Genomic DNA, 22,587 nt, shown 5'->3' on the forward strand with positions numbered 1-22,587 from the left:
CAAGCCCCTCGCACACAAAACCTCCTTTACCCCCTCCCTCCAACCCTTCCTAGGCCGACCCCTACCCCGCCTTCCTTCCACTACAGACTGATACACTCTTGAAGTCATTCTGTTTCGCTCCATTCTCTCTACATGTCCGAACCACCTCAACAACCCTTCCTCAGCCCTCTGGACAACAGTTTTGGTAATCCCGCACCTCCTCCTAACTTCCAAACTACGAATTCTCTGCATTATATTCACACCACACATTGCCCTCAGACATGACATCTCCACTGCCTCCAGCCTTCTCCTCGCTGCAACATTCATCACCCACGCTTCACACCCATATAAGAGCGTTGGTAAAACTATACTCTCATACATTCCCCTCTTTGCCTCCAAGGACGTACTAGTACGCCTAAATTCTAGCGCCCTCAAATCTAGTGAGAGAAAGCTGGTAGGCCTACATATGAAAGAATGGGTCTATGTGGTCAGTATGCACAGTATAAAAAAAATCCTGCAGCACACAGTGCGTAATGAGAAAAAAAAAACTTTGACCGTGTTTTTGGATTAAAACAGTGACTTTGCACTGTACAGTGGACCCCCGGTTAACGATATTTTTTCATTCCAGAAGTATGTTCAGGTGCCAGTAATAACCGAATTTGTTCCCATAAGGAATATTGTGAAGTAGATTAGTCCATTTCAGACCCCCAAACATACACGTACAAACGCACTTACATAAATACACTTACATAATTGGTCGCATTGGGAGGTGATCGTTAAGCAGGGGTCCACTGTATTTTCATATGGTATTTATTGTTGTATTCTAGTTTTCTTGGTCTCATTTTATAGAATGGAAGACATATTACAGAAATTGAGATGATTTTGACTGGTTTTACAATGAAAAGTACCTTGAAATTGAGCTCAAAATAGCAGAAATGTTCGATTTTTACCAAAGCTCAAAAGTAAACAAATCATGCCAAGCGTCCAATACACATCAACTGGTGAGTCTAATATTCTTTCACAAGTGTGCTGATATTATTTATACCATTTCTACACTAATGCAATAGTCTGCATAACAGTAAATCTTATTTTTTTTGTAAGAATAAAAATTCAAAGCTGAAAGCCAAAGAAATATAAGAGAGGCCTAGGGATGTGACTAACGAACAGAGAACTTGTTATTTTAGTGCCAGGAATGTCTGTCTTGTTTATTCTGGACCCTATTCGGAAATTGGCATCTTTTGAAATTTGTGTGAAATTGGCAAAATTGCTAAATTCTGACCACTTTATTGGATAGTTGAAATCGGTAAATGGGTGGTTTCTTGTACTCATTCGATAGAAAAAATGAAGTTCTAGCGAAATAGTTATGATTTTTGTCAACTAGTACACTTGAATTGGCCGAAAATAGGGTTCAAAGTGGGCAAAATCGCCAATGCGTAAACATCATCGAGACCGCTAACTTCGCGAGAGCATAATTCCCTAAGTTTTCCATCAAATTTCATACTTTTGGTGTCATTATGATCGGGAAAAGATTCTCTATCTTTTCACAAGAAAAAATTATTTTTTTTTTTTTTAAATTTGGCCGACCCTGAGAACAAGTCTCTGAGAGGACCTGTTGACCCCAAAAGGGTTAAAACTGCTATTTTTTTAACTGAGAAATCCTACCTTTTTTTGTTTTTGCTTACTGCTTTCCTTCACTCTTACTTTCAAAGGCTTGAGAAACATTTCTGTTAAATAAGCAGAACTTAAGAACAGGCAGACAATCCTCTATATTTCTTTAGCAAAGTTAGCAGTAGTACAAGGTCTATACCTGTCCTGGTTAGACAATCATTTCACTAATGGATAAAGTGCATTTGTACACATCACAAAATACTTCTTTAAATTTGAAATATGTCTTAAAAGGTTGAAGTTAAACATAATTTATTCACAAATTAAAAAATATGAATGATGAAACTAAGAAATTATTAAAGATGGTCAAACATGATTTATTACTTTGTAAAGGCAACAAAATTCCCACGAAAACTTTGAAAAGAATAAAAATTACAGGACAATGCTGCAGCCAAAATACAATAACTGTCTACATCCTTTTTTTTTTTTTTTTTTTACAAGTCGGCCTGTTAACATTCCAACAGATCGTCAGGTACCAAATACCATTTGTCTCCATTCACTCCTATCGAACACACTCATGCACGCCTGCTGGAAGTCCAAGCCCCTCACCCACAAAACCTCCCTTACCCCTTCCTTCCAACCTTTTCGAGGACGACCCCTACCCCGCCTTCCTTACAATACAGATTTATACGCTCTCCATGTCATTCTACTTTGATCCATTCTCTCTAAATGACCAAACCACCTCAACAATCCCTCTTCAGCCCTCTGACTAATACTTTTATTAACTCCACACCTCCTAATTTCCACACTCCGAAATTTCTGCATATTTACACCACACATTCCCCTTAGACAGGACATCTCCACTGCTTCCAACCGCCTCCTCACTGGTGCATTCACAACCCAAGCTTCACACCCATATAAGAGTGTTGGTACTACTATACTTTCAAACATTACCTTCTTAGCCTCCATAGATAACGTTTTTTGTCTCCATATATACCTGAACGCACCACTCACCTTTTTTCCCTCATCAATTCTACGATTAACCTCATCCTTCATAAATCCATCCACCAACACGTCAACTCCCAAGTATCTGAAAACATTCACTTCTTCCATACTCCTCCTCCCCAATTTGATATCCAGTTTTTCTTTATCTAAATCATTTGATACCCTCATCACCTTACTCTTTTTCTATGTTCACTTTCAACTTTCTACCTTTACACACTCTCCTAAACTCATCCACTAACCTTTGCAATTTTTCTTTAGAATCTCCCATAAGCATATTATCGTCAGCAAAAAGCAACTGTGTCAATTCTCATTTTGTATTTAATTCCCCATAATTTAATCCCACCCCTCTCCTGAACACCCTAGCATTTACTTCTTTTACAACCCCATCTATATTAAAAAACCATTGTGACATTACACATCCCTGTCTAACACCTACTTTTACTGGGAAGTAGTCTCCCTCTCTTCTACACACCCTAACCTGAGCCTCACTATCCTCATAAAAACTCTTTACAGCATTTAGTAACTTACCACCTATTCCATATACTTGCAACATCTGCCACATTGCTCCCCTATCCACTCTATCATATGCCTTTTCTAAATCCATAAATGCAATAAAAATTTCCCTACCTTTATCTAAATACTGTTCACATATATGCTTCAATGTAAATACTTGATCTACACGTCCCCTGCCCACTCTAAAACCTCCTTGCTCATCCGCAATCCTACATTCTGTCTTACCTCTAATTCTTTCAATTATAACCCTACCATACACTTTTCCTGGTATACTCAGTAAACCTATTCCTCTATAATTTTTACAATCTCTTTTGTCCCCTTCCCTTTATATAAAGGGACTATACATGCTCTCTGCCAATCCCTAGGTACCTTCCCCTCTTTCATACATTTATTAAACAAAAATACCAACCACTCCAACATTATATCCCCCTCCCCCTGCTTCTAACATTTCTGTCATGATCCCGTCAGTTCCAGCTGCTTTACCCCCTTTCATTCTACGTAATGCCTCACGCATCTCTCCCACACTCACATCCTGTTCTTCTTCACTCCTAAAAGACGGTATACCTCCCTGGCCAGTGCATGAAATTACCGCTTCCCTTTCTTCGTCGACATTTAAAAGTTCCTCAAAATATTCTCGCCATCTACCCAAAACCTCCATCTCCCCATCTACTAACTCCCCTACTCTGTTTTTAACTGACAAATCCATTCGTTCTCTAGGCTTTCTTAACTTGTTTACCTCACTCCAAATTTTTTTCTTTTTTCTTTTATTTTTAATCACACTGGCCAATTTCCACCAAGGCAGGGTGGCCCGAAAAAGAAAAACTTTCACCATCATTCACTCCATCACTGTCTTGCCAGAAGGGTGCTTTACACTACAGCTTTTAAACTGCAACATTAACACCCCTCCTTCAGAGTGCAGGCACTGTACTTCCCATCTCCAGGACTCAAGTCCGGCCTGCCGGTTTCCCTGAACCCCTTCATAAATGTTACTTTGCTCACACTCCAACAGCACGTCAAGTATTAAAAACCATTTGTCTCCATTCACTCCTATCAAACACGCTCACGCATGCCTGCTGGAAGTCCAAGCCCCTCGCACACAAAACCTCCTTTACCCCCTCCCTCCAACCTTTCCTAAGCCGACCCCTACCCCACCTTCCTTCCACTACAGACTGATACACTCTTGAAGTCACTCTGTTTCGCTCCATTCTCTCTACATGTCCGAACCACCTCAACAACCCTGTGGCATGCAAAGAGTACGTAACCTTTATTCGGCGCATGTACACACCCTCATTTACAGGCTATCTCCCCCAACCAGCGAACCAGGTTGCTAAGAGTTGATGATGGGGCCCCGTCGTTAAACTAGTGACCAGTTTCTAGCCAATAAGAAGATGGGTTTGGCAATCGCAGAGGTTATGTGGGTACCGCTCTCCTGTCTGCCCTTGTCATTCCCATTCTAGAGCTGGTTGAAGCACGGTCTGCTATCTTGTGGCTTTTATTTCTGCCTTGCTTACCGTGGAGTGCACTATACTTATCACTGTACATAGTGTACATATTGCTGTTCTAAATTGGTGAAGGATAATATAAGTCTAAACTTTTTCTGCTGTGTTTATTTTGCTCCCATTACACCCGGGATAACAGGCCATTTGGATTCCTGGGTTGTAATATGGGTAGCCTGTCCGAGAGCTGGAGCTGGACTTAGAGAAACGGTTGAGCTTAGGGTGAAGCTCGTAGCAGGAACATTGTGCAGCTTGCCGTCTGGCTTGCTTTACAAATTTTGCGTGTCAGTTGCTTTATGATCAGCCTTGCTATTGTGTGATCGTTCAACAGCTCGCTACTAGCTTGTTCGGTGTGCTCGCTTCGCTACGGTCAATCTTCTAGAACAGTGTAGCTGTCTGGCATTGCTTTACAAATTTTGCGTGTCAGTTGTTACTAGCCTGTTCGGTGTGGAGAATTTTGCAGTCAGCTTTGCTTGTATGCGTATTCTGCAATCGTACTGTGCATAGCTAAGCGTGTTCTGCAAATTAACGTGTTACGTTGGGGTATTCTGCAATCGTACTGTGCATAGCGAATAACTTATGCCACCTAGACGAGTCAGACGTCTGGTGTCGGCATATACTTTGCATAACCTACCTAAATTGTCCCTACAGCGTTGTTGGCAAATTGCTCGTTCCATTGGCATTACATACAACGCACTCTCACAGCTGCGCAACTGCGTTCACTGATTGCTGACAAACTTATAGAAGAAGAGATGGCACATCAGACTCCTCCCTCTACGGGAGCTAGGGCAAAAACTCCTATGTTCTCGCAGGAGGAAGATGATACACCTACGGAGCAAAATGGTCAGTATAGTGCAGCTGGGTTGTCTCAAGGTGAATCAGCGTCGTTGGCACTTGAGCTGGCAAAAATCAATCTTGAGCAAACTAGGGAACAGAGAGCATTCGCAAGGGAAGAATTTGATAGGGAAAGAGAAAGGAGGCAGTTTTCGCATTCTGTAAATGATTTTAGTTTACAAAAAGCAGTACAGCTTGTTCCCCGCTTCAATGAGGCCGAACCAGAGCAATTTTTCGAAAGCTTCGAAAATCAGGCTCGAGCCTTGAGGTGGCCGGAACAGCATTGGGCATCGTTGGTTCATACAGCATTATTGGGTAAGGCACAGGAATTTACGTCAGTATTAAATGACGCTGAATTTTCTGATTATCAAGTAGTGAAGACCACAGTGTTGGGAGCATATACATGTATCCCAGCCAAATACCGCAAGAATTTTAAATTAAGCAGGCGGCAGCTTGGTCAATCCCTAGTGGACTTTGTGAGACAGCAAACCAAAGCTTTTACCAGCTGGTATAAAGCAAGTGGTGTCTCTACCTTTGAGGAGCTGGTGCAGCTTATTCTGATTGATAACCTGCTGGAGTCTGTGGGACCAGAGGTTCGAGTCTTTCTGCAGGATCGTGACTTAACCACTGCATTGGAGGCAGCCAGGTTGGCTGATACCTTCGAAACTAACCGCTCCTTGTCCGAGCGGTCCCGTCTCTCTTTTCAACAGCCTGGCATGAGCAGAGATCGTCAACCTTGGAGAATGAAGTGCCAGCTGGAGGGAGAACGTCTACGTCAGCCAACTAAGCCACCTGGTGAGCCACGCTTCTCAACCTATGGTCCACCTGCGGAGAGGCAAACTACTCATGGTGCATCTCGACAACAGTATCCAGAGAGACACCAGCCAGAACGACACCATTTGCAACGTCAGCAGGGAGTAAAGGGCAAGCCTGTCGTCTGCTTCCTCTGCAACAAAGTAGGTCACATCCGTCCCAACTGCCCCCATAAACACATTACATGTGAGGTCACAGACCCTGAGCTGCTTTGGGGATTAGTGTGGACGGTTACAAAGCATGGCTTGCTTCTGCAGTGTTTTAAAAATTGAGGTTGGAGAGTTGAAGGAGGAGGTCTTGCTTCTCCAGGAGGAGATTAGGAGGCTGAAGGTCCACCTCAATGGGTCTGGGAGAGAGTGTGAGGTGGCTGGAGTTGTGGGGAATGAGGCTTCTAGCAGTGAGGTGCAGTCTGTCTCTCGCTGTGAGGAGGCTGTAGCTGGGGAGGTAGCAACGGCTACCAGCAGTGAGGTGCAGTCCAGCACCTGCTACAAGTGGCGAGTGGTTCACAGTAATGGAAGGCGCATCAGAGTAAGGAAAGTTAAGAGTGAAGATCTGAAGGTAGGAAATCGCTTCTCTGTTCTTCAGGATGAATGTACTTCAGTGGCCAGTGAAGGTAAGGGTACTACTGCCCCTGCTAATGGAGGTAAGCGCATTCTTGTGGTTGGTGACTCTCAGGTAAGATATATTGACCGTGCTTTTTGTAATAGGAATAAGAAGATGAGAGACAGAGTGTGCTTCCCTGGAGCTGGTGTTGGGGACATTGTCAACAGGCTGGATAATATCACGTCAGGTAATGGGAACAAGCCCATTATCTGTCTCAGTGCTGGTGGAAATGATATTGGGAAGGGTAGGAGAGAAGAGCTGCTAGATAAGTACAGGTCAGCTATAGATTTCATTAAGTCTAAGGGAGGGATCCCAATCATATGTAGCATCTTGCCTAGAAGGGGAGTAGGAAATGAATGGTTGTCTAGGGCAATTGGTGTAAATTGCTGGCTAGACAGATACTGCAAGGAACTTGCAATCCCATTCATTGACAACTGGAACAACTTTTATGGCAAACATGATATGTATGCAAGGGATGGGGTACATCTCTCTGGGGCTGGGGTGGTAGCACTTGCAGACTCGATTGAGAAGGCCATTGGTGAAATGCCTATGATTTTAAACTGATGGAAGATAGAGGTATGGGTGTGTGTGGGAAACAAGCAGGTTGCAACACTTGGGTTGGAAACAGTAAATGTATAAAAGGCATTCAGCATGAAGTTATAAATAAAGACAATAGATCAGGTCAGCAAACAAAGGGGGACAGCAGAGGGCAGCAAGGGACTAGCTCCCTTAAGGTTTACTATACTAATAGCAGGAGTGTAAGAAATAAGATAGATGAGCTAAGATTAATTGCAAGTGCAGGAAACATAGATATTATTGCTATAACAGAGACCTGGCTTAATCTGAAAGATAGAGAGATGCCCTCTGAATGTCACATACAAGGCTATAAATTATTCCACACTGACAGGGTCAACAGGAAAGGTGGTGGAGTAGCGATGTATGTCAGAGACAATTTAAATTGTTGTGTTAGACAAGATATTAAATTAGAAGCGTCAGCCACTGAATCTGTTTGGTTACAGCTTCTCGAGGGCCGAGAAAAACTAATTTTGGGTGTGATTTACAGGGCCCCAAATCTTGATAGGGAGTGCAGTAAACTTCTATGGGACGAAATTCGTAAGGCATCTACATACGAAAATGTTGTGCTAATGGGAGATTTCAACTATAGACAGATTGACTGGAGCAATTTGACAGGAAATTTAGAGTCAGGTGACTTTCTTGATACGATCCAGGATTGTTTTTTAAAACAGTTTGTGACAGAGCCAACTAGGGGTAATAACCTCCTTGACTTGGTTCTTGCCAGTAGGGAAACACTAATTAATAATCTTGAGGTTAATGATGAGCTTGGGGAAAGTGATCACAAATCACTCAGTTTTAATATATCATGGAATTCCCCTAATAATGGCAATCAAGTCTCCGTCCCTGACTTTCGCTTGGCTGATTTCATAGGACTGAAAAATTACTTAGGTGGGCTGAACTGGAATGACCTGACTAAGGGTCAGGTAGGTGGTGATGGTTGCCGATATGATGCTTTCCAGGGCATAGTTCTAGCTGCTCAGTCAAATTATGTTCCAAATAGGGAAATCAGATCAAACAAAAATGATCCTAAATGGATGAACAATAGATTAAAATATCTGATTGGTCAAAAGAGAGGCATATATAGGCAAATCAAAAGAGGAGAGGGGCAATTGAGAAATCGATATATTCAGTTAAAGAGAGAAATAAAAAAGGGAATTAGAAAAGCAAAAAGAGATTATGAGGTTAAAGTTGCAAGAGAATCGAAGACTAACCCAAAAGGATTCTTTCAGGTATACAGAAGTAAGATCAGGGACAAGATAGGCCCACTCAAAAGTTCCTCGGGTCAGCTCACTGACAGTGATAAGGAAATGTGTAGAATTTTTAACACATACTTCCTCTCAGTTTTTACACAGGAGGATACCAGCGATATTCCAGTAATGATAAATTATGTAGAACAGGACGATAATAAACTGTGCACTATTAGGGTCACAAGTGACATGGTCCTTAGGCAAATAGATAAATTAAAACCTAACAAATCCCCAGGCCCTGATGAACTGTATGCAAGGGTTCTAAAGGAATGTAAAGAGGAGCTTAGCACACCTTTGGCTAATCTTTTCAACATATCACTACAAACTGGCATGGTGCCAGATAAGTGGAAAATGGCAAATGTGATACCTATTTTCAAAACAGGTGACAGGTCCTTAGCTTCGAACTATAGACCAATAAGCCTAACCTCCATAGTGGGAAAATTTATGGAATCAATAATTGCCGAGGCAGTTCGTAGCCACCTTGAAAAGCATAAATTAATCAACGAATCTCAGCATGGTTTTACAAAGGGGCGTTCCTGCCTTACGAATTTATTAACTTTTTTCACTAAGGTATTTGAGGAGGTAGATCATGGTAATGAATATGATATTGTGTATATGGACTTCAGTAAGGCTTTTGACAGGGTCCCACATCAGAGACTATTGAGGAAAATTAAAGCACATGGAATAGGAGGAGAAATTTTTTCCTGGATAGAGGCATGGTTGACAAATAGGCAGCAGAGAGTTTGCATAAATGGGGAGAAATCAGAGTGGGGAAGCGTCACGAGCGGTGTTCCACAGGGGTCAGTGTTGGGCCCCCTGCTGTTCACAATCTACATAAACGACATAGATGAGGGCATAAAGAGCGACATCGGCAAGTTTGCCGATGACACCAAAATAGGCCGTCGAATTCATTCTGACGAGGACATTCGAGCACTCCAGGAAGATTTGAATAGACTGATGCAGTGGTCGGAGAAGTGGCAGATGCAGTTTAATATAGACAAATGCAAAGTTCTAAATGTTGGACAGGACAATAACCATGCCACATATAAACTAAATAATGTAGATCTTAATATTACGGATTGCGAAAAAGATTTAGGAGTTCTGGTTAGCAGTAATCTGAAACCAAGACAACAGTGCATAAGTGTTCGCAATAAAGCTAATAGAATCCTTGGCTTCATATCAAGAAGCATAAATAATAGGAGTCCTCAGGTTGTTCTTCAACTCTATACATCCTTGGTTAGGCCTCATTTAGATTATGCTGCACAGTTTTGGTCACCGTATTACAGAATGGATATAAATTCTCTGGAAAATGTACAAAGGAGGATGACAAAGATGATCCCATGTATCAGAAACCTTCCCTATGAGGATAGACTAAGGGCCCTGAAACTGCACTCTCTAGAAAGACGTAGAATTAGGGGGGATATGATTGAGGTGTATAAGTGGAAGACAGGAATAAATAAAGGGGATGTAAATAGTGTGCTGAAAATATCTAGCCTAGACAGGACTCGCAGCAATGGTTTTAAGTTGGAAAAATTCAGATTCAGGAAGGATATAGGAAAGTACTGGTTTGGTAATAGAGTTGTGGATGAGTGGAACAAACTCCCAAGTACCGTTATAGAGGCCAGAACGTTGTGTAGCTTTAAAAATAGGTTGGATAAATACATGAGTAGATGTGGGTGGGTGTGAGTTAGACCTGATAGCTTGTGCTAACAGGTCGGTTGCCGTGTTCCTCCCTTAAGTCAATGTGACCTGACCTGTCTAGGTTGGGTGCATTGGCTTAAGCCGGTAGGAGACTTGGACCTGCCTCGCATGGGCCAGTAGGCCTTCTGCAGTGTTCCTTCGTTCTTATGTTCTTATAAACCCCAACCCATTGGGAAAATCTCTAATATCCCTAGAGTCTAATTTCCCTTCAGGAAAACTCAGAAACAACTGAAGTAAAGACCTTTAGAGATACTGGAGCATATTGCTCACTTGTAAGAGAAGGAATATTACCCCTTTCAGAGAACACTTCCTTGAATTCCTCTGTTTTATTAGAAGCATTTGGAGGAGCTATATATTCTGTCCCTTTGCATAAAATTTATGTACAGTGCAAATATTACACTGGGTACTTGACTGTAGGTGTCTCAAAAGGATTCCCCATGAAAGATGCCATGTTATTACTGGGTAATAACATTACTACTGTTAGTTCGTGTCCTGAACCTATAATGATTAATTCTTCTCCGGTGTTGGCCATAACTCGGGCAACATCCCAAGGGTTGCCTGGAGGGAATGTTGACCTATCCTTGGACGACTCCGATCTCGGAATAGCCACATTGTTTTACGAGGAAAACTGGCCAGAGCCTCGTAGATCAAGTGAACAGACCCCGATCAAGCCTTCCTATTCCAAGGTTGCAGGATTGCCAAACCCATCTTCTTATTGGCTAGAACCTGGTCACTAGTTGAACGACGGGGCCCCATCATCAACTCTTAGCAACCTGGTTAGCTGGTTGGGGGAGATAGCCTGTAAATGAGGGTGTGTACATGCGCCGAATAAAGGTTACGTACTCTTTGCATGCCACACCTCTGGACAACAGTTTTGGTAATCCCGCACCTCCTCCTAACTTCCAAACTACGAATTTTCTGCATTATTCACACCACACATTGCCCTCAGACATGACATCTCCACTGCCTCCAGCCTTCTCCTCACTGCAACGTTCATCACCCATGCTTCACACCCATATAAGAGCGTTGGTAAAACTATACTCTCATACAGTCCCCTCTTTGCCTCCAAGGACAAAGTTCTTTGTCTCCACAGACTCCTAAGTGCACCACTCACCCTTTTCCCCTCATCAATTCTATGATTCACCTCATCTTTCATAGACCCATTCACTCCCAAATATCTGAATACATTCACCTCCTCCATACTCTCTCTCTCCAATCTGATATCCAATCTTTCATCACCTAATCTTTTTGTTATCCTCATAACCTTACTCTTTCGTGTATTCACTTTTAATTTTCTTCTTTTGCACACCCTACCAAATTCATCCACCAATCTCTGCAACTTCTCTTCAGAATCTCCCAAGAGCACAGTGTCATCAGCAAAGAGCAACTGTGACAACTTCCACTATGTGGTGATTCTTTATCTTTTAACTCCACGCCTCTTGCCAAGACCCTTGCATTTACTTCTCTTACAACCCCTTCTATAAATATATTAAACAACCACGGTGACATCACACATCCTTGTCTAAGGCCTACTTTTACTGGGAAATAATTTCCCTCTTTCCTACATACTCTAACTTGAGCCTCACTATCCTCGTAAAAACTCTTCACTGCTTTCAGTAACCTACCTCCTGCACCATACATTAAAATTTCTTGACAGTGCCTCTCTCACTCTATCATCTGCTCTCCTTTTGCACTCTCTCACCACTCTCTTCACCTTTCTTTTACTCTCCATATACTCTACTCTTCTTATAACACTTCTGCTTTGTAAAAACCTCTCATAAGCTAACTTTTTTATTACACCCTTTACTTCATCATTCCACCAATCACTCCTCTTTCCTCTTGTTCTCACCCTCCTATAACCACAAACTTCTACCCCACATTCTAATACTGCATTTTTAAAACTATTCCAACCCTCTACAACCCCCCCCCCCACTACTCATACTTGCACCAGCCCCCCTTTCTGCAAATAGTTTATATCTCACCCAAACTTCCTCCTCCCTTAGTTTATACACTTTCACCTCTCTCTTGCTTGTTGTTGCCATTTTCCTCTTTTCCCATCTACCTCTTACTCTAACTGTAGCTACAACTAAATAATGATCCAATATATCAGTTGCCCCTCTATAAACGTGTACATCCTGGAGCCTACCCATCAACCTTTAATCCACCAATACATAATCTAACAAACTACTTTCATTACGTGCTATATCATACCTTGTATATTTATTTATCCTCTTCTTCATAAAATATGTATTACTTATTACCAAACCTCTTTCTACACATAGCTCAATTAAAGGCTCCCCATTTTCATTTACCCCTGGCACCCCAAATTTACCTACTACTCCCTCCACAACATTTTTGCCCACTTTAGCACTGAAGTCCCCAACCACCATTACTCTCACACTTATCATTAATTTTTATCATTAAAAATTAAAATTCTGGTCAAGGACATTATAAATCATACTAGAAAAATAAATTCTGACAGTATTATTATTATACTTCAGAAGCATTAAAACTTCACAGGTGATGCAGTGATTAGGGAATGGGAGGTATTTTGGTTTGATCCAAGGAAGAGGAGGGTCTGCAATTTCTGATATCAAAAGCCCTTCAGGGGTCCTGGTCTCAGACCAGGTAACAGGGGCATTGACCCCCCTAAACCCTCTCCAGGTATACCATCACCAAGGCTCTGCCATCTAAGAAAAGTCATGATATAACATACCTGAGAATACTGTCCAAACATTGGTAATCTTGGCTGCATCTGCTGCAAATTTTGAAGTATCTCCATCTTTGCTGAGAGTTCAGCTGCTGCTGCTCGCATACCACCACCACCTCTGCTTGCATTCCAGTTACCGCTTCTTCCTCCCGTTTCATCTCCTCTACTTTGACCTCCCTGATTCCTGTCATAATTATTTTGATTTCCTTGCCTATTCCCAAACTGATCATATCTGATAGCGTTATACTGGTTGCTGCTACTTCTATTAGGTTCTCTGTAACCACTACTGTTATCCCTATAGTTGCTGCCATCACCTCTGAAATCAGCATAATTTCCTCCATCACTCCTGTGGCCAGTCATATTTCCTTCCCCAAACTTGTAATTATTGCTATTACTGCTATCACCCCTATAATTACTGCTGTTGCTCCCATCACTTTTATAACTACTTGCAACATTGCCTCTACCACCTCTGTAACCACTGCTGTTACTTCCATCATTTCGGTAAGTAGTATTTCCATCGCCACCAGCACGGCTACCACTAGATCCATAGTTAATAATTCCCCCTGTATTATTACCTCCCTCCCTATAGCCCCCACCACCTCGCCCTCCTCTCCTGCCCCCTCGATCATTCCGATTATTCCAGTCCTGAGAGGTGCCACCCCCATTATCTCGTCTGCCACTATTATCTCTACTTCCGATGTCCCTAGAAGAACTCCCATATCCTCTCTGTGCCCCTTCTTGCCCATCGGCATGATGGCCACTGTAGTTATTACTGTAAGAATTAGACTGATGTTCTCTTCCTGTAGCAGTAACAGTATGGGATGCTGGTGTTCTTGGCATAGTATTTTCTTGGTCTTCCTTCTCTTCCATTAATTCCTTGCTTTCAAGATATGTTCGGTTACTTGTAGCTACTAATTTTTCTTCTCCTGGAGCTGGCCAGTTCTCAAGTGTAAGGTTAGGAGGTGTAATGCTGAAAAAATATAAAATTACAAATAAGTATTTCATATTTGTCACATACATGAAAAGCAGTACAGTACAATACATGCATAAAATTTCCTATAAAATTTTGGTTGCCAACAATGGTATCTAAACATTGAAAAGAGGTGCTCACCCCATATCTAAATGCTACTGAAATTTAAAGGGTTCATTACCAATTCAAACCAAGTAATACTGTCATTGTCTCTTAGTCAGGTAAAATGCTTATCATTATGAAAGAAAACATTAATATAGGAGGGCCCTGCATACTCGGTACCCACTTTTTGGCTTCTAAGTTTTCGTTGGCTTTCAACTGAGTCAATGTTCATTATGTACAGTGCTTTACTGCTATTTTCAAACAACAAATGAGTAAGCAAAACAAAGCTGACGGGGGTAGGTGAGTTTCAGTGGGGAGAAATAAATGGGATTAAGTTAGGAGTATCTGAGAGAGTTAGAGCTAAGGAAGGGGTAGCAATAATGTTGAAGGATCAATTTCTTCTTTCTTTCAACACACCGGCCGTATCCCACTGAGGTGGGGTGGCCCAGAAGAAAAAACGAAAGTTTCTCCTTTTAAATTTAGTAATATATACAGGAGAAGGGGTTACTAGCCCCTTGCTCCCGGCATTTTAGTCGCCTCTTACGACACGCATAGCTTACGGAGGAAGAATTCTGTTCCACTTCCCCATGGAGATAAAAGGAAATAAACAAGAACAAGAACTAGAAAGAAAATAGAAGAAAACCCAGAGGGGTATGTATATATATGCTTGTACATGTATGTGCAGTGTGACCTAAGTGTAAGTAGAAGTAGCAAGATGCACCTGAAATCTTGCATGTTTATGAGACAGAAAAAAGACGCCAGCAATCCTACCATCATGTAAAACAATTACAGGTTTCCGTTTTACACTCACTTGGCAGGACGGTAGTACCTCCCTGGGCGGTTGCTGTCTACCAACCTACTACCTAGGGAAGGATCAATTATGGAAGGAAAAGAGGGTATATAAATGTATAAATTCAAGGATTATGTGGATTAAGAAAAGGGTTGGATGCAAAAAGTGGGTCATAATAAGTGCATATGCACCTGAAGAAGAGAGGAGTGTAGAGGAGAGAGAGAGAGATTTTGGGAGATGTTAAGCAGGTGTAAGAACTACTGAACCAAGTGAGAGAGTAATTGTGGCAGGGGACCTAAATACTAAAGTAGGAGAAATGTTTAGAGAGGGTGTGGTAGGTAAGTTTGGGGAGTCAGGTGTAAATGATAATGGGGGCCCTTTGAACTGTGATATAAATGTCACAGGTTTTTGCAGAAAATCATCAAAACAGTGCAGAATCTTTTTCTAAAGAAAATGATACCAAAATTGCAAAATTTGATGTGATACCTATGGAATTACACAGGTGCAAAGTTTGGAGATTAGAGAGCACCTTACACAACTGAAATTTCACCCAGGTTGAAGCTTATTTTAAGCCAGTTCAAATGCTCAAATCATGTATTTCTGGCTATTTTGCTAGTATGTCTTCTGTTCTATTGACTGAGCACAAAAAACTGCCCAAAATTCACTAATTTTGTCAATTTTACACAAAATTCAACAAACTGCAATTTAAAAACAGAGTATAAAATAAGCACTTCAGGGATTCTAACCACATCCCCTTCCTCTTCTATATAAAACTTGCCCTCAATTTTGAATTCATCATCAAACAAAAAAATTTGAATTTTTTCCCCTATTCTTGGCAAAGAAAATGCAATATAACCAAGAGTGATTGGTCATGGTTTAGGTCAGTGTTATTCACTAATTTTTGCAAGAGAGCCACTTCGGTTAAAAACATTGATTGAGAGAGCCGCAGCTACTGCAAGTTAGCGTAACTCAACTAAATTAAGTAGTACTGAGCTGCTAGTGCAATATAGTAAATGAGAAAAATTAGACATGGTAATATTAGCCTGCATATCTTGTTATTAATAGTGGCTTGCAAGCCGCTGGGGCTCGTGAGCCACGCAATGAATACCACTGGTTTAGGCCATCCAAATAATTAAAGTAAACTGAGTAAAAACCCATAAAACACTGGGGAGAGTTGGGGGATGCTTTCCCTTCCTCAGGAAAATCCCAAAATATTGAATATTTCTACTTCTTTGAGGCCTGTTTCAAGTTAGTTCCAGTCTGAAACTGACTAAAATCATCTTTATTTTACTAGCATGTCTTCTGATCTATCAAATGACACCAAGAAACAGCCAATAGTGTGAAAACCAGTTAGAAAATGCTTCAATGTTGCTATTTCAACCCAACCAAAGTTAAGCTGTTCCAATCATGTACTGCATTGGGCAGGATATTTTTACACTGTACACACCCACTGCACAAACCCATTCCCTTACGTCAAGGTCAAAATTTACTATCACAACATATCTGAGGGGCGGCATGGTTTATCGCACAGATCTACGTAAGAGACACTGGCTTCAATGATGCAGATCTATGCGAAAAACATTGAAAGTGGAGGAGGGGTTGTTGATATGGTTTGTCCTATTAAAAAGGATTCAGCAGAACAGACTGGCAAATGGAATATAAATGGAGTGTGGTGGAAAGGAGACACAGAAGGTCATTCCAAGAAGGGTTGAAAGGAAAGGATGAGGAGGTGAGTCTCAGTGGTAGAGGCTTGAGCATCCAGTGTGTTAGACTGGAGTGAGTGAAAACAAGTGGTTTTCAAGGCTTGATGTGATGGTGGAATGTGAGCAATGCAATGTTTGTGAAGATATACAGCAAAACCAATTAGCCAGATTTGAGTCCTGGAAGTGGAAAGTACATTTTTTGCACCCTGGAGAATGAGTCAGCTGAAATGTGATGTCTACACACTCCTGGCAAGAAAACTATTGAATGAATGATGGTGAATGAGTTTTTTTTTTTTTTTTTTTTTTTGGGGGGGGGGGGGGCACCCTACCTTGTAGGAGATGGTCAACATGATGGGCCAATAAAATACGTAATAATAATAAGAATGCAGAGGTTAGTACCTCAGTGACCCTTCCATTGCTCATTAAATTAATGGCAAACAATGAAGTTCTATTTGGTAGTTCTAAATACATTATTAATTACCTTCCATTAACTTCTCCTTTACTCCAGCTTCCTCCTCGACCACCTCTGCTTCCTCTACCCCCTCGAGCTCCCTTCCCTCCACGACTACCACTTCCATAGCCACCACTTCCACGACCTCCCTGGTACGCTGCTCCTCGCACATCTGTCACTGGTTCCACAAAGTTTATTGTTTCTGCAAAGAAATAATACATAAATTTATTTCAATAAAAAAGTAAAGTCCGTTAAACAAACTAATAGGGGGAGAAAGGGGTGTCTTATTTACCAAAAATTCTGTTACATCTAACGTTTCAATTAAGTGGTTGTAGTCCACTTTATCGATTACTGGGCAAATGCCCAAGAAAACAGACTTAGTCTGCTGTACTGATGGCATGACCAGACATACAAAGAAAAAAACTAATGCAAGCATGCATTGATCTCTCTCTCCCCTCTCTTTCCATCTCTCTCTTTCTCCCCCTCCCTTCCTCTTTCTCACTCCCTCTCTTAATGGAAATATTGAAAGTGTTGCCTATCTTAAGTGGCTGTCTGGCTGGCTGCCTGGATGGCTAACTGGCCGGCTACTTGACTGGTTAACTAGCAGGTTGGATATCTGCCTGCTTGCTCTTCCTTGCTCTATCTTTGCTTCTTGTAAATAATTATTTTGTCTCTGACAACATAATTTGCAGATGGACACAAGAGGCTTGTTTCTATTGCCACAATGAAGATGGACAGGTCCTAGATGAAGCATCGACTGTACTAACTTGTGATTAAGTAGAGTTGGTCATTTTATTGATCTTATGACCGGACATGACATCCATTTCATACAGCAGATTTGGTCAGATTCATGGCTATTTTAACAGGACATCCCATTAAACGACCATGCTGAGCTTTTGTCTGGCCATTTTTTTTGTTTGTTTTATCCGACTTTTGGTTTATGGGAGTCTGTTTAATCAGACTTTTACTGTCCAATACAAATAAACACAAATAGCCTATTTTGTGAACTTTAAAAAGATGATGAGCAAATGTTATATGGACTAATCTGATAAAACGCTATTTCTAAATTAGTTGTACGTATATTTCCCAAAACTGCAATAACATGCTTGCAAACAAATCACCTGCCATGGATTCAAGCCCCAACCATTCCACAATTTAGTTGCATGTTATTACGTATTAGAAAAATAATTTACCTTTCTTTTCAATCATCTTTGTATCTAAAAAGTCAAAGAGTGAAGCTGGACCTGAAGGCCGAGGCATACTAGGCGGAGGTTCAAAGTCATCATCACTATCATCTGGTCCTCCTCCTCCTCTACCTCTCCCTCGACCTCTGCCTCGTCCTCGGCCACCCCGACCTCGCCGTACGCCATAACCATCATCATCTTGATTGTAATTACTGCGGTCAGAGGGAGGTGGCTGACCACTAGCTGCCTGTGAATAAAGAAAGTACAATAAAAAAATAGACTGAACTGGTGAAACTGATAATTATTTAGGGTGCTGAAGCTGCAATTCCTGAGAGATGGTCACAAAATTTGTAATGCAACAAGTGTTTCATTACCATGCTTTGACTATGTTAAATACTGAAAATTCATGAAGGATCAAACCACAAGTACATTTAACAAAGTGAGGTGAAAATTCAAACCAGCTGCTTCATGTAACAAAAAAGTTTCATTATAATGAGGAAGAAAATTCCTAAATTACTTTCTGAAATCCTTTTCAATAGTAGTGTGTTCAGTTCACAAATGAAGGATGAGCCAAGCAAGTAAATACAGTAGACCATCAATTAAGATGCAGTCTATTAGTACATTTTTACTATGCGATAGATGGAAAGTTACGACATTTTTTGATCAACACGAGGTGATGTTCATTTATGATGGTGTAAATTTAGGGAAAAACATGGAATGCCATAGGAGCTTTCCCCCTCTGCCTCATAGCCAGTCTGGGTCAGGACACTATCTTTATGGGAGAGGCCTAGTTGCACTTAATGCACACATCTTCTGATGCCTTAGTTCTCTTTGCATACACACCCCCATTCCATACTCAGTTCTGTGTTAATGAATCAATATTTTATCTTTTCAGCATTATATCTCTTGTCCAGAAAGTAACCATGGTACTCGAGAGGAATGCAAGTAATGCTGAAAGCAGCAAAAAGTTTAAACATAAAAGTTTTGGCATTTTGAAAACATCAAGAGATTAAATAAGTTTAAAAATGGTACATTATCACATTTTTGTCTTACAATTGGTGGAATGATGATGTAAAGAGAGTAGTAAGGGAGAAAAATTTAGCATATGAGAAGTTTTTACAAAGTAGAAGTGATGCAAGGAGGGAAGAGTATATGGAGAAAAAGAGAGAGGTTAAGAGAGTGGTGAAGCAATGTAAAAAGAGAGCAAATGAGAGAGTGGGTGAGATGTTATCAACAAATTTTGTTGAAAATAAGAAAAAGTTTTGGAGTGAAATTAACAAGTTAAGGCAGCCTAGAGAACAAATGAATTTGTCAGTTAAAAATAGGAGAGGAGAGTTATTAAATGGAGAGTTAGAGGTATTGGGAAGATGGAGGGAATATTTTGAGGAATTGTTAAATGTTGATGAAGATAGGGAAGCTGTGATTTTGTGTATAGGGCAAGGAGGAATAACATCTTGTAGGAGTGAGGAAGAGCCAGTTGTGAGTGTGGGGGAAGTTCGTGAGGCAGTAGGTAAAATTAAAGGGGGTAAGGCAGCCGGGATTGATGGGATAAAGACAGAAATGTTAAAAGCAGGTGGGGATATAGTTTTGGAGTGGTTGGTGCAATTATTTAATAAATGTATGGAAGAGGGTAAGGTACCTAGGGATTGGCAGAGAGCATGTATAGTTCCTTTGTATAAAGGCAAAGGGAACAAAAGAGAGTGCAAAAATTATAGGGGGATAAGTTTGTTGAGTGTACCTGGTAAAGTGTATGGTAGAGTTATTATTGAAAGAATTAAGAGTAAGACGGAGAATAGGATAGCAGATGAACAAGGAGGCTTTAGGAAAGGTAGGGGGTGTGCGGACCAGGTGTTTACAGTGAAACACATAAGTGAACAGTATTTAGATAAGGCTAAAGAGGTCTTTGTGGCATTTATGGATTTGGAAAAGGCATATGACAGGGTGGATAGGGGGGCAATGTGGCAGATGTTGCAGGTGTATGGTGTAGGAGGTAGGTTACTGAAAGCAGTGAAGAGTTTTTACGAGGATAGTGAGGCTCAAGTTAGAGTATGTAGGAAAGAGGGAAATTATTTCCCAGTAAAAGTAGGCCTTAGACAAGGATGTGTGATGTCACCGTGGTTCTTTAATATATTTATAGATGGGGTTGTAAGAGAAGTAAATGCGAGGGTCTTGGCAAGAGGCGTGGAGTTAAAAGATAAAGAATCACACATAAAGTGGGAGTTGTCACAGTTGCTCTTTGCTGATGACACTGTGCTCTTTGGAGATTCTGAAGAGAAGTTGCAGAGATTGGTGGATGAATTTGGTAGGGTATGCAAAAGAAGAAAATTAAAAGTGAATACACGAAAGAGCAAGGTTATGAGGATAACAGAAAGATTAGGTGATGAAAGATTGGATATCAGATTGGAGGGAGAGAGTATGGAGGAGGTGAATGTATTCAGATATTTGGGAGTGGACGTGTCAGCGGATGGGTCTATGAAAGATGAGGTGAATCATAGAATTGATGAGGGGAAAAGGGTGAGTGGTGCACTTAGGAGTCTGTGGAGACAAAGAACTTTGTCCTTGGAGGCAAAGAGGGGAATGTATGAGAGTATAGTTTTACCAATGCTCTTATATGGGTGTGAAGCATGGGTGATGAATGTTGCAGCGAGGAGAAGGCTGGAGGCAGTGGAGATGTCATGTCTGAGGGCAATGTGTGGTGTGAATATAATGCAGAGAATTCATAGTTTGGAAGTTAGGAGGAGGTGCGGGATTACCAAAACTGTTGTCCAGAGGGCTGAGGAAGGGTTGTTGAGGTGGTTCGGACATGTAGAGAGAATGGAGCGGAACAGAATGACTTCAAGAGTGTATCAGTCTGTAGTGGAAGGAAGGCGGGGTAGGCGTCGGCCTAGGAAAGGTTGGAGGAAGGGGGTAAAGGAGGTTTTGTGTGCGAGGGGCTTGGACTTCCAGCAGGCATGCGTGAGTGTGTTTGATAGGAGTGAATGGAGACAAATGGTTTTTAAATACTTGACGTGCTGTTGGAGTGTGAGCAAAGTAACATTTATGAAGGGGTTCAGGGAAACCGGCAGGCCGGACTTGAGTCCTGGAGATGGGAAGTACAGTGTAAAGCACCCTTCTGGCAAGACAGTGATGGAGTGAATGATGGTGAAAGTTTTTCTTTTTCGGGCCACCCTGCCTTGGTGGGAATCGGCCAGTGTGATAATAAATAAAATAAATAAATAATTTCAAGGCCTAAAAGAATATTTGTTTTCCATTTTTAGGTGCCTGAGGAACATAATCCTATTTTTCCATATGTTCTTCAGTTCATTTTAGATAATTTTTTTTTTTGACTCCATTTTAAGAAATGCAACTAGTACCATCTTAATCGATAAATACGGTCATAGGTTTAAATGTACACTACAGGGAGTTCCATGTCTCTCATCCCACCAAGTGCACAGCATTACACAAAAAGAGCATAAAGACTTTTAAAATAACATGAAGATTTAATGCCTCAGCTGCCTAACCTGAGTGCAAAAGAATGGGTTAGAAGAAATAAATCTATTTTAATTATAATCACATAATGACCAAGTATAATTCTTTGGCAAATCCTCAACAGGAAATTAACAAAATCCTCAATAGACTGAGAATCCCAGAATATGAAGTGCATAACGAGATGACCTATATACTGTTAAGATCAACACATGCACAATAACATAGGAAAAGATATATAAAATAAGTGATCACATTCAACTAAGGAGTTCTTGTATCAGTGAACCCATAAAAACTGTAAATGTGAAAAGGTCATCAAGATATACTATGACTGTAAGAAACCAATCATCACATAGGCAAATTTAATAAGACTAAAATGGGCAATTAAAATGATGGTGACAACATTTAACGAATACCTATATTGAGGGATAAAAAAGAACTAAGAGTCATTACTTACAGCTTTAAGCTCCCTGATGGCTTTAACTGGATCATTTTTGCTACATCTTAGTGCCCATTCAGCAACTTCTTGGGAGAAGCCAGCATTGACAACTTTCTGCACATTTGCATCCAACATCTGCTTGCCACCTCCAAACACCTGAAATAAATACATTACAAGCATCACCTTTTACTTCATGACATGTACAAAAAAAATCTCTTTTTTTTTTTTTTCAACAAATCGGCCATATCCCATTGAGACAGAGTGACCAAATAGAAAAACGAAAGTTTTTCTTTTTAAATTTAGTAATTAATGCAAGAGAAAGGGATACTAGCCCCTTGCTCCCAGCATTTTAGTTGCCTCTTACACCGTGAATGGCTTACGGAGGAAAAATTCTTTTCCAC

General features: G+C 40.9%; 1 protein-coding gene across 4 annotated transcripts in view; it reads right to left on the bottom strand.

The window, feature by feature from the left end:
• LOC128690424 (tudor domain-containing protein 3) overlaps positions 1–22,587 on the bottom strand; it is a 93,923-nt gene that overhangs the window by 44,843 nt on the left and 26,493 nt on the right. For all 4 annotated transcript variants that reach the window (XM_070089672.1, XM_070089673.1, XM_070089671.1 and 1 more), the window contains exons 7-10: positions 22,205–22,342; positions 18,292–18,529; positions 17,129–17,300; positions 13,089–14,052 (exon numbers count right to left, since the gene is read on the bottom strand). In XM_070089672.1, coding sequence (XP_069945773.1) covers positions 13,089–14,052; positions 17,129–17,300; positions 18,292–18,529; positions 22,205–22,342 — 1,512 coding nt within the window. The remainder of the gene's footprint in view (positions 1–13,088; positions 14,053–17,128; positions 17,301–18,291; positions 18,530–22,204; positions 22,343–22,587) is intronic.

The sequence above is a fragment of the Cherax quadricarinatus genome, chromosome 29 (assembly GCF_038502225.1).
Source record: "Cherax quadricarinatus isolate ZL_2023a chromosome 29, ASM3850222v1, whole genome shotgun sequence".
Taxonomy (NCBI): Eukaryota; Metazoa; Arthropoda; class Malacostraca; order Decapoda; family Parastacidae; genus Cherax; species Cherax quadricarinatus.